General features: G+C 36.0%; 1 protein-coding gene across 2 annotated transcripts in view; it reads right to left on the bottom strand.

Annotated features, from left to right (window-relative positions):
* Positions 1–13,542, bottom strand: part of LOC120632628 (protein groucho-like) — a 109,324-nt gene that overhangs the window by 39,395 nt on the left and 56,387 nt on the right. For both annotated transcript variants that reach the window (XM_039902571.1, XM_039902572.1), the window contains exon 5: positions 11,700–11,837. In XM_039902571.1, coding sequence (XP_039758505.1) covers positions 11,700–11,837 — 138 coding nt within the window. The remainder of the gene's footprint in view (positions 1–11,699; positions 11,838–13,542) is intronic.

The following is a 13,542-nucleotide window of genomic DNA, read 5'->3' as shown; positions in this document are numbered from 1 at the left end:
GCCTAACGACTTTGCAATCCGCTCTTATCATTCCAACTTTCGGTGTTTATATTATCTGCAAATTAAAGTTTGCTTAAATTTCGGTTATGACAACAAGGGGAGGCGAGACGCGGTTGTTTTTTTCAATATACTTTCGTAAGGTGGGTAATAAAATTTGAGCCGATGGAAGTTTTAATGAAAAAACGCTGGGGAATCTGTTCCGAAACTCTGAATTAATTTTCCTCACTTAGTTATTATTCAGCAGATGGAAGACTTATTTATATCGAATTCAAGGTAACAAATTCACAAACGTATCTATTCAATATTGAACTAAATACCTTTTGGTACTAATTACATTTTCAAGATTCAATATAAATAGAGCCTGATATCTTATTATACCTTTTAAGTATCGATGGGGCGTTTTAATAAGGACTTGAAAAGTGTAAGAATCTTAGTAAGCAGGTAATAGCTAAAATGATAAATCAAACTGATTCCAAAAAAAAAACTACTTTAATTACGTCCGTGAAATATAGCTCTGCAACCATAGGTATATATAGGGGGTATTAATAACATACAACATAATACAATATAGTGCCGTAGACGCACTGCGTGGAAAAAGCTTTTGTCACGAGAAAAATGCTCCTCCGCATTTGGGTTTTCACGCCACATTTACCACTGTCTATACGCCCACGGATAATTCTCCATTTATAAATGGGATGCCGAGCCGAGCGCAGATTTTTACGCTAAATATTTCCCGTCGCATCAACCCCGGCTGAAATTTTTCATGGCAAACATTTTAATACCCTGTACGTATGTACAACTACGGTTGTCAGTTCGCCCATTGGGATAGAATTTTTTTATGGTCTGCCCAAGAATTTTCAACTTCGACTAGGTACCTACTAACACTGATAAAAATTAAATTCCACTGCACACATCACGGTCATCCCATAGGTGTACCTACTATTTCATTCTTGCATTGTTTTCTCTCGAAGGTTTTTTTGAGAGAGACCACGACTGAAGCAGCCTTTGCCTTATATATATTAACCTATAGGTACTAGGTGCCTAGTGTGAGATGTTAGGTACTAATTCGATTTCGTAAAGGTAACTGCGATTTTTGTTTAGAAAGATTGCGTCATCTGAGTCAGTAATCAAAGAATGCGCCTTCTAGTCACAATACTGCTTTTTCGTTTCCATATAAATCTAAGTAAACTCACACGATCGAAAAAGTGAATGTAGCTAAAAAATCTCACACACAGGTACTCAGTACGCCATTTAATCTTATGTATAATATTATGAATCTGTCTTTTATGTCTATATATACTCATCATCATCAAAAAAATGTGAGATCTTAAAAAAAATACGCATTATGCATCTCGTTGAGAGTTCATTTACCATACTACTTTGTTGGCACACAACTCTTAAAACACGTATTAAATGTACCATAAAGTATAGGAAGGTATACTTATTTTATGTTTTTTTAAAGGGGTCGAAATTCCGGAAAAGTTAACTTTATTCCTGGTAACCCTACCTATTGAAATACGGAATTCCAATATGTTGTATCTGGTTTGATTTTAACCGTTTTATTCATATCGTAATCAAATGTTTGTCGGAAATGTTAGGGCTTGTTTTTGTTCTGTTAACATTTGGTCACTTTCACACCAGTTTATAAAATCATTGTATGTTTTTGTGGTTATTATCAGGTTTGTACCAATTTTTGTTGCCATTAATATTATTAAATTTTTGGGTTTGTCGCTGAAGTAACGTAAACAAACAAGTGTTATTTAATTGATTTAGGTGAATAATCTTTTCATCTAGGTAGATAGCTAGTAGGTAGATGTACTTATTGTTTAGAAAACATTTGTGTGTACAAGTGACGAACCCAAATACGATTATACGCAACTTTTTATATCCGCTACTTTTAACATAATACCTCAGCATAGCAAATATTATATGATAAACAAAAAATGTGTTTTTTTTTCATTTCTTTGTTCCTGAAACAGAAGGTAGATAACCTTTAACCGTTTCGAGAATTCAATCTTGGTATCTGTGTTATACATCCGTCCATATCGATTTAGCGGTTCAGCATCGGCATACAAACACACCACCCAGTTGCAGCGGTGAACGGTGTGGTTTTTAAGTTTCTGGTTCGATTCCCGGCAGGGACAATTTGAGAATTTATAATTCTGAATTTTCTCTGATCTGGTGAGACGCTTCGGCCGTGGCTTGTCACCACCATATCAACAAAGACATGCCGCCAAGCGTTTTAGCGTTCCGGTCCGATGTTCAATATTACTGCCATACTCCCAAAGACGTTAGCTCGTTACCATCTTCGCTAGCATTGCTATCTTAGACTGCATCATCACTTACCACCCGGTGAGATTGCAGTCAAGGGCTAACTTGTAGTGGAATTTAAAACAAACAATCACATTTCAGTAACACTTGCCAGACAGACTTTTCCTTTCTTACTTGTTTGGAGCAGCCAGATAGTCCTTTTAACCCCGACTTTTTAAAGGTCTCGAGTCAAAACTATTAGGTAAAATAGAGATCCTAATGCCTCAAGTAATTACTAAACCGCTACCGACGAGCTACTACTACCTACCCATCTCATAATAATCGTTAAGATTAACCAACAATTATGTAGTTTTAATGGCAGCCGCTGAGAGAAAAGTTCTGTAACACACTAAATAAATGAAAGCAGCGGATTATTAACAAGCTGTTTAAATAAACATTACTTAGTCAGAAATTATACCTGCCTGCCTAATTTAATCGACGCTATTTTTTTGTTTAATTAGTTTTTCTTTAGAACTAATTTAACTATGACTAGATCTACCCGCGGATTTTACCGCGTGTATCAACCTGTACTTTCCCATTTACACTAAACCCACTTCCCGATTATTATTATAATTGTGGAAGTTGCTGCGTGAAAGGATTAAACCACCTCACGCAGTCTTATTATGTTCACCAAGTTTCTCGGAATAAAATTGATTACGCCAATCCTTAAAAGATAAAGCAAGTTTCACATTTAACTGACTGCAGCTTTTGACTGAGATTTGATACAAAAAAAAATATTATACTAGGAAGGCATAAAGGTATGTAGTTCTTCTAGTTTGAAGAAAATTCGTTGTGGCCAGCCCACATGACGCGGGATAAGATAAGGGCGAGAAGAAAAAAAAATTAATGGCTTAGCAAAAGCACTGCTCTTAAACCCATTTGTGTAATTTGTATTGAAGCGTTGTAGATAAAAAAAACTAAAGTAATTAAAAGCTAACACAAAAACTACTTAATTCACCCACCGCGCCACGATCGGAGAGCAAATCAAATTTAAGATCGCATTACTCGAACAAATCGAATTAAAGAAGTCGTAACTTAGTGGGTACTGTATTGACGTGATCAAATTATAGAGCGTTGTGTTCGCTTAGAGGACGGTGTACGCTCCGAAGAGGGTAGGATAGGGTGAGATAGGGTGAGCCGGGGAATAGGGACGCGGGGTGTACACGCACCATTAGACACAGAGCCCTGGGGCATCGACACGCGATGCTAACACTTGTTACAACATCAGCTTTCAACATAATTGCTTCTAATCACATACATGCACTACTCGCCTATACATATAGAATACACGATGCGGGGATCAAATAAATCAGAAGCATAGCATTTCCTATCGCGGTTAATGGATTCGTGGCTATAACAGGGTCTAATGTTTGTTTTGAAATAATTAGATGTGTTTATTACTGTTTCGATAGCATTTGTGTAGAGCAATTTATTACGTTGAACAATGACACCTGACTCGTTCATGTGCTGAACAATACAAATGAATTTACATTATGTTCCTAAGCAAGCGCCCGAGGTTAGATTACTGACTGACTGGGTTCATTTAATTATCTGTGGCTCAAGTCCGAATTTGCTTTAATACTCTGAATAGAACTTGATCGCAAAGGAAGATTTAAAAAATTACCCATGTACTCGTATATTATATTAAAAGAAAATATTCATACGTCATCTTACAAGCTACGCTTACTATAATTTAGATACAATTTGAGTCTAAAATCATATTCAACAATCTGTAATTTACGTTATAGTAATCGTAAAATTTATCATGAAAAATAATAAAAGACGAAAATGAAAGCATCTCAATGATTTTACAATGAGAATTAAGTTACAGTTATTTAATTACAAAGAACGACAACAGAATTATCACGATTCGCTACCCACGTGAAATATTAAAGAGTTCACAAAATATCCAGTAACAAAGTTAATTTGATGCGGCCGATAGCGCTAAAGTTAATGGGAACAAGAAACGCCGAAAGTTGCAATGCAATATTTATCACCCAGCCGCGGACGTGCCTAGGAAAAAATGACAAATTCATGTTTCCCCACCCGCCCCCCACCCCTTGCTCCTTCTCCCGCCGCTCCCTGATTTATTCCCGACGTAATTTTTATCAGGGAGCGCGAGACCCGACGCGAACTAGATATAAATGTTTTCACGAGTCGCTTGTTTATAAAGCCATCGACGGGGAAACAGATACGGTCTATTTACACGAACGCTCGTGTTTGCTCACATATCTCCCTAGATAATACCTATTGCATAAACTACGCATAATACACTAGTTTATTCCATATACTTATGTCAACGATGTGGCTTTTCAATTACAAACATTATAGGCATTGCGGATTGTTTACATACCTACTAATAATGAAAGTTATCGGATTCGATACGCGTATCTGTGACACGGGCACACGAGGTCGCACGTCTCTCCGATCTGTCGGAGTTACGTGAACATTGTCTCAATGTGGATGTGAGCAATTGTGTCATAGGTGAGCATGAGAAGGAGATTGTATCGAAAAGCTATTACCGCGAGGGCGACACCCACCCCTCGGGTTCGAAGACGCGGAATAAAATCGGAACAAGAATTGATGAACCCTCGAATCGTACCGACAAAGACTCTACGGTCCTATTGTTATACGAGTATAGGAATTTTAAAGATATTGCCGGTAAATATACGACGCTACTCTTATCTTATTGTACCAGAAGGGCTATAGCCTAACGGGTTCAATAACTCTATCTCGTGGATTATATCGATTTCGCATCGACAAATTAGCTTTATTCTCAGATAAATGACCTACTTTTATTAAAGACTTTATTATTTAGCATGACGTAATATGCTATATGACATGATAGCTTTTATAGTAGCCATTTTGGTGCAATGCAATAGAAAAATTATGTGTCGTATTTCTATATCGATCTTTATACCTATATCTTTATAGCAGAACGTACTATACAAAATTACATTGAGGCTCCTAAATATTTTCGTGTCGGTTTACACCTTATATGTTTATATGAAATCGCCTAGTGGGGTGGTAGTGCTCAAGAGTTAGTTAATACGGCGTTAGCCTAATGGTAAGGGGTTCGGTTTTACTTCCGGGGTGCCGAGTTCGAATCCCAGCACGCATCTGTAACTTTTAAGTTATGTGCGTTTTATGCAATTAAAATGTCACTTGCTTCTACGGCGAAGGAAATTCCTACCATCGTGAGGAAACCTGTATGCCTGAGAGTTCTACATAATATTCTTAAAGGGCCAGCGTGGTGAACCACGGCCTAAGCCCCCTATAGTGGGCCGGTAATCGGTTGATATGATGATGATTCATTTATTTGAATACTTGAGAAACTGTTATAAAAACAATTGTAAATCTAGCACCGACAAAAGCGAGCTGATCCGCCGGAGCACTTGGAGCGGTAAGTGATTTTAATAGGCGAGCAAACAGTCCCCAATTTGAGAAGTATTCCCTCTTCACAAATCGGCGCTCGGCGGAATGGTCGCAAATCAGACGGAGAGGGCGAAGCGGGCGTGCGGGCGGACGCTCTCAAGGGAGAGCCCCTTTGATCCCTAGCTGACCCGAGAATAAAAAAGGTTCGTAATAAAAAAGGACCGACATACGGAAGGTGGCGCCGCTTTTGTATTTAAATTAGAGTGTTTTATAGGGGGAGAGCTATATTGCGTTTTGCCGGTTCCTCGGGGGCTGTTTGGTAATCTATACAAAGGTACAGATACATTCTAAATCTTTGAGGGCAATGAACGCATTTACTTTTAAATCTCTTACCTTATCGCTAATAGCCAATTTGAATAATTACGATGTTATGAGAAGCGTTATTGATATTGTGTGAGATACATTAGCGATACATTTTGTATCTAACCAAATTAAATGCTTCTCATCGCGCGGCATACAATTAGTGTGTATTATTAACACGACGAAGTTCTTGAGAGCGTGTTAAATAATTCATAAGATCGTTGATTCACGGCCAAAAGTTACAAATCACATTCGGGTGTTAATATTGGTATGGTTAAATAGCGAGGTTTTTTGCCAACTATTTGCCAAATAATAATATAGCGGGAGTTAATGAGCGAGAAATGATTTGAAAGTAGATCTGTTCGCAGCTTCGCCCGCGTGTATGGTAGGTACTATAACGTATAGTTTTCCTAACCGATTTCGGCCACGGTGGTCAATCTTAAGGGAGATTTTTCAACTACACGGGAGATATTATAGCGCAAAAGTGTGTAGGTACTAAACACAAGTGCACTCTTTATTCCCTCACTCTCCAGTCCGATGGGACGGCCAATCCGACACGACCGAAAAGAGATCATGCGCCAGACCGACAGCTTAACATGGTCTCCGAGGCAAGGAGGTGCATCAACGCTAATTTCTTAACTTTGGGCTGGTATCTACTACAAATTTTTCGACAGAAAAACCAGATACATATGCATTGGCCCGACCCAGGGCCTCGTGATCTGCAGTCAATCCTGTTCGACCAACGAGACCTTTTGATGATGTTATCATCATAATTTTCAGCTTATTACAGCTGGGCCTTTTCTTGGGATAGAGGGTTCTAAAGCATAGCCCAGCAATGCGAGTTGGTGGGCTACATTTATACATATGTTATAAATGCGAATATAGCTCCGTGAAAGGAGAATCAAACATACTTGCTTATTTATAATGTTTGTTTTTCTGGATAAGAAGATCCCTATTTGATGAACAATAGAAGTTTATTCATTCATTAATGTACAAGTCCTATAGAATACCTTAATATCATATATAATAAAAATTCATTCAGCCAGTTTAACATTTTCATCGTATTTTTTTTTTTTGGAAACCGTGCAATAACATCATACCTTTGCTCTGTGGCTGCGTAATCGAAGTACAAACCAACAAACTCACATTAGCATTAATAATATTAGTAAAGGGAATGAATAGCCTTATATATAAATCAGTGTCGGACGAAGGTGGAAACATTGTCGTCGGTGTGCGAGTGGTGGAGTAGATACTAATCGAGTTGGCTCGTCGCCCGGCACTCGAGATTAACAAGAGTCTATCGTCCGCACACTGATGAGAGACGAGCGAGTTTCACCGCTTTATTTTCGAACTCATTATCTTTGAAGTGATTTATTTTGGAAGTCGTCGCGTCGTAAACCCTCTGCTCGTCGCTCTCGGATTACCCGCCGCGGGATTAGGCCGCTCTAATGACTTGGCATCCAGCTGCGAAACCGCCTATTGGAATAATAGATGGCAATGAAGTCCGCATTGCAACTAAACACTATTACGCTGTTGTGAAATTAGTCAGCACCTCGATTTGTAAATAGATTCTAATTCATGTGTTGAAAGTTTGTGAATTACTAGAATAAACACATAATGTTACATTTAGTTAACATGTAGTTGGTTTTGTTAGTTACGAGTATATTAATTTTTTTAATTAATTGCAAACCTAAACTGGAAAGCGCAGTGTGAGATCGGTTGAATTACCAAGTGTGTGAAAGCCACAAATCCACAAAACGATGATGATGATTCGTTTTGGAAGGTTTGTTTGCTTGCAGTAACATCGTCTTATGCCTATGTAAAGGGCGTTGCTTACGCGTTTTTACTAAGTTAAACTCAAGCGTTATGTCAATTTATTGTCAATTTACGTTCATCCGTTTAGTTGTAGACATTATTTTAGTATATTATTATCAAGTAGTAGGTACAGACAGGTACTCAATTCGGCAATGTAGGTATATTTTTTTTTATTGTGCTACTACACCGTTCTCTCAATTTTATAGCCCGATATCGATGATAACTTTTTATTCGATAGTTTTTAAATCAAAGGAGGAATAATATTGACTTCATGTAATAAATTGTTATTGTTGAGAAATCCAGAGAATAAAAAAGCTGACCGTCTGATTATTGTCGGCCAAATTTCAAAATGCCTTTGAGGGTATCAAATTTTTTTACTGGACAATTTGTAAATAGTCGTAAAATTTATTTTAATTTGTCGTATTTCACACATTTCAAGACATTACCTACGTACATGAATAGGTAAATGTAGTTACCTCACATACCTAATTGCGACGTAATAATAGGTTGCCTTTGAGCTTCGACTTTATAAATATCAGTAGGTGAAGCGATATTATTTCATAGCGGAGTCAAATTATTTTGTATTCGAGTCGGTGGCAATTTTATTAATTCAGCTAGGTTGGCGAGCAGCCAAGTGGAGTTGCGCGGCTTAGATCGTTTAATTAACGAGCGTCGAACTTTCGACCTGTTGAAAGCCGCGTGCCTTTACAAAATGAACTTACTTTACTCTTTACACCTACTTGCGCGCTTTAACTAATAAAGTTTTATCGCGTGTACTTTCCACTTTGTAAACTTGTGATGACTGTATCTTGCCTTATTTAGATGAGTCGTGGAAGTGGACTAGACGATTTTAAATGTTTTTTATCTTTTTGATATTAATTTAATAGCTCAGTATACAGTGGAGTGTAATCAGCGTAAATTGAAACTACTTAATAACCGTGCAGTTTCTTTTTACTCGAATATTCATTTACAAAGGGTTTCCTGAAGAACCGCTGTTCTAAAGGATATTGCTAAGATGTTTTTACTATAAAAACCTGTTATTTGACAATTTTTTATCTAGTAGTTAGTGAGAGAAACTGAGACGTTAGGCCGCGTAATGGTCCCGTCCTTACTAATATCAAAAATGCGAAAGTGTGTTTGTCCTTTTTACGCCCTAACTAAGCAGCCAATAAACTTTATTTTTGGTATAGAGTAATTTGAAATGACGGAGAGTAGCATAATCTACTTTTTATCCTATGAGCAAACGTTTATAAATGGATTTGTAAAAAAAACAGTAAAAACGTTGGCAAAAGCTAAATAAAGTATTAAAGAATAAAATGAACATTAAACTAACAAACATTGTGTCCCCCTTTTTGAATTCCATTAATATTTACGATGTTTGTTTTAGATGTATCGTAAAGCAGATTAACTGACGAGTGGGTGAGCAGCGATAGGCGACATAAGGTGGCACTGTTTGGACAGTTGCCACACCGGGACTCCGCCACTCAGCAATGGCTGCTAAACATTCCGTGGCTTATTTACAGACGTACAAATTAGACACGTGTTATTTAATTCGGATTTATGCGATTTGATGGCTATTAATTTTGTTACTTTTGCAAGCAAGCCATTTAAAGTTGCGGTATGAAATTTGTTGCGGTAAAGAAATACTGATTCACTTAATAAATTTGTACCACTTAGGCACAAATCTCTTAAATTTGTCATAGGAGATCTCTGCCGAGAGGGAATTAGAGCCTCCGCACTTGCTGTAACACGCTTGGTGGCGGGATTTAACGATTAGGTACTGTCACATTATTGATACCTATCTAATAATACACAAAGGACCGATGACTTACCCTGTCAAGCAATGTAGTGGAAAAAGCAAAAATTTTAATATCTAATATGACTGCTTCCTTGTGAAAAAAAATCCAAAACACTTACATGTAGGTATACAAATAAATGAGATGAAACTCGGGTATACCAGATGTGAGATTAGGAGTGTTACAAAAATAATCCCCGTTAGGTATGCTATGGACTTCTTTAAACATGTATAACTTTAGTAACTGTGATTATCAACAACATCCCACAATAAAATTAATGCCTTATAAATAATATAACCTATAAATTATTTATTAGAGCTTTTAATGGGACGATTTCGAAAAGACGACTTCAGATGATTAGGAATATGAGGGTATAAAAAATTCATATACTCATTACACTCATATATAAAGCCATCATTCAATATAGTTCCCATAATTACCTTAGTCACCTTGTGTGTTCTAAGACTTATTATTTAGGTCGCTACGAAAGTTACAAAAGACAATTATAGAATTTTTAAATACCGATGTTATGGGATATGTTTTGAAAGTAAAAGTAGCACAGCAAGTGACGATAGACGACAGAAAGTAGCGTTGTTTGGACAGATGCCACCTCAGCCGGGATTCCTTAATATAATTGCCAAATTTTCAAACCATATTTCAAACAGTTTCAAATGATTTCAACGTACACATTTAATACACGTGTTCTTATAATCGGATTTGAGCAAAAAGTTATTAATTTTGTTGCGTGTAAATATGAAACACAACCTATATTTTGCTTTTTTTGCGATGCGATATTTAAAACCTAGAGGATTATTATGTTAACATTATAAATAAGCATGATGTTATTCTGTATAATTGCGCATGAAAGCCAATGCAATAACCATTCGGCTGATCAAAACGTAAATAAATCAGAGAAGTGCTGTTATTTAGACAATAAATATTTGGAATCCCCAAACACACATTTATGTATCCTATTTATTGGCATTATTAATTCAATTTTATTGGACCGAATTGTTTTTTTTTTCCCACGGTCACTACGGTCACCTCAGCCCCATACGGGCACATCACATCCAACTATAAAAAAAAACTATTTTTCACGAGTCTTTTTACTATTTTTGCCTAACAAAAAAGGCGTAGATTTATAGGTCTATTTAATAAATAAATTAATAAATAAATATTTTAATTATAATATTATAGTAATTTGGGTTAAGGTAAGAGTTTTGCTCATTCGGAAATCCAAGGAAAAACAACTCAAATGTTTTTCTTAAATACCTACAAGGTTACACGTGTTGACTTATTTAATTATCTGTAGGTACGGAATTTTTTATAAAAGAATTGTATGTGTGAATATATATGCAAATATTTAAGTGATGTAAACATTTTAAATTATCGGAACTTCTTTGCCACTTTGTATTATTTGTTGGCGTTTTTAGGATATTATGTAAGTACATAATTGGTTAACAAATAAAGATGAAGAGAATATTATATTTTAAGCCACTATAGCTGGTTGGTACTACTACCTAGTAACTTCATTCAGTTATACTGTTCATCATCATATCAACTGATAGATGTCAACTGGTGGGCTTTTTTTAAGTAGTTCCAAAATCCACGGTTCTAGGTCACTTGTTTCCAGCTTGCTCTCAGTGACTTGTCTGTTTCATTGACTTACTTGTCCACCTCGTTGGGGGTAAAAGCTGCGTTTACCGGTGCAGGGATTCCAAAACCTTAGGACCCCAGCGGTTCCACAAATTATTTGCCACGCCCATTATCACTTCAGCTTCGCGGATTGTTGGGCTATGTCGGTAACTTGAGTTCTTCTTTGGATCTCCTCATTTCTAATTTGATCATGTAGATACTCAGCATAGCTCTCTCCAACGCCCGCTGCGTGACTTATCTTTTGATACAGATACTTTTATGGATTGTATATTATGGATGCAATGTGTACCTACCTACAGCGGAAATTTTTCTCTTTGTTTATTACTTAGTTTAGTTTATTTATTAATTGGATATAAATTGGACTATATGTTACATAGTTATGCTTACCCCAATAATGGCATTAAGTTCAGTCATGGTGACCTGTTTCGCCCTGTCCACCGCCGACGCCACTTGCTGTTGGTGTTCTTGTGATAAGAATGGCAGGATTTGCGCGATGATTGCGTTTAATCTCTTCGCGATCTCCGTCTAAAAGTGAAAGATAAGTATTAATTGCGGCATGTTTTTATTTAAAAACGGACTATATTACTCTTTTATTATAACATGTCTGACAAATAAACAATCTTTTCATTTGATACTTTTTAGAAAAACAAATATGTTTAAGGTTTAATTGTATAAAATAAAAATAGAAACTCTTTAACAATGCATGCTTTTATTATTTTTAGCAGTGGCGTGCACTTCATACTTCATACATACACAAAAGCACTGCCTACCCAATCTATTTTATATAACTCGTATTCGAGGGGAAATTTTCCATTTTATGCCATGTTCCTGCTCTATGCATGCCCTGGTCGAAGACCCTGTGTACGCCACTGATTTTTAGTATTTCGATCTTTACACTAAAAGTAACTGAAAGATTGTTTAAAACTTAGTTAGTGACTAGTCATCTATTTACTGATAGATATGGAATTTTATCAAAACTCAATTTAAAAAAATAAGTTTACAATTGATAACATTAAACTAAGGAAGTGATTTTCCACATTGTCTCCGTAATCCACTAAGCTTATCTATAAGATCACCAAATACGTTTTTAAAGTGATTTCCTTTAGTTAAATTACTACGTACTTTTACCTGACATAAAACTGTAGGTAATCCCTATTGGATATGTAACTTCGAATGTCTTAAGTAAGGCCATTGTGACAATAAAATCAATGTCATTAGCTATGTATCTTCAGTCAGCAATGATCTAATTCAAGAGACTACAAATATGACACGAACTGATAGCAATAATTGATTAAAGGTAGAATCGAAGTAATTTAATAGAAAACCGACGGAGTATTTAGAATAAAACTCTATAAATTTTCTTAACTGAATAAACAATTAATTCAATTAAGATAGGGGTAATCAATTAATTATTTATTGAATTGACCACTAAGCGGAACGAGTTTTACATACAAAATAGCTGTCCGAAATGTTGCCACAACACTAGGATTAGCATTCAACCATATTTTCGCGGATATGTGTCAATTTCCATTCAACACAAAAAAACTAACTGTTTTTTATCATAGGTCTATCTATAACTGCCGTTAATGAACTACAAAAAAAGATAGAGATATTCCACTCGAAACGAGCGTTAGTAAACTAACTGCTTCTAACAAATACTGTTAATAGAATTTTTTTATTTTTTTCTTGCATACAAGTGCAGCAAATTGTTTCTGGAAATGTTTTGTAAATATACGGATAATAAAGATTTTGATAGGCGAGCTCAAAAATTGAAATAAATAGAAGCTAAGTCAAATGAAAGTGATTGAAGGGTAATCCATATCAAATAATAATTTTACCATACAGTGTAACCTAATTGATCTGACAAGATGACTAACCAGATTGTGTCAAATTGTCTTTTTTACAGTATGATTTCAGCGAAAGCGGTGTAGCACCTACAAAATATACTCAAGGTTCTCAATGAGACATTTTAAACAACAAACTAAAAATTTATATAATTAATCAAAACATTAATCTTCATATCTCGATTTAACGATAATGAAAAATGGTGGCACTACAAATTCCCGAAGCCACTCGCGCCAGATTCAATAATGCCGTTTTATAATTGCAGTCGATAAGTTCAGTAACAAATAAAATTAACACGATAAACAATATGCATGCGGTCAAATGAAATGATAAATCGGCGTGTTCGGGCAACTCGCATTTATTGCCTTTGTTCGTATTTTCCGTT

Source organism: Pararge aegeria, chromosome 20 (genome assembly GCF_905163445.1).
Source record: "Pararge aegeria chromosome 20, ilParAegt1.1, whole genome shotgun sequence".
NCBI lineage: Eukaryota > Metazoa > Arthropoda > Insecta > Lepidoptera > Nymphalidae > Pararge > Pararge aegeria.
This window is presented reverse-complemented; position numbering and strand designations above follow the sequence as displayed.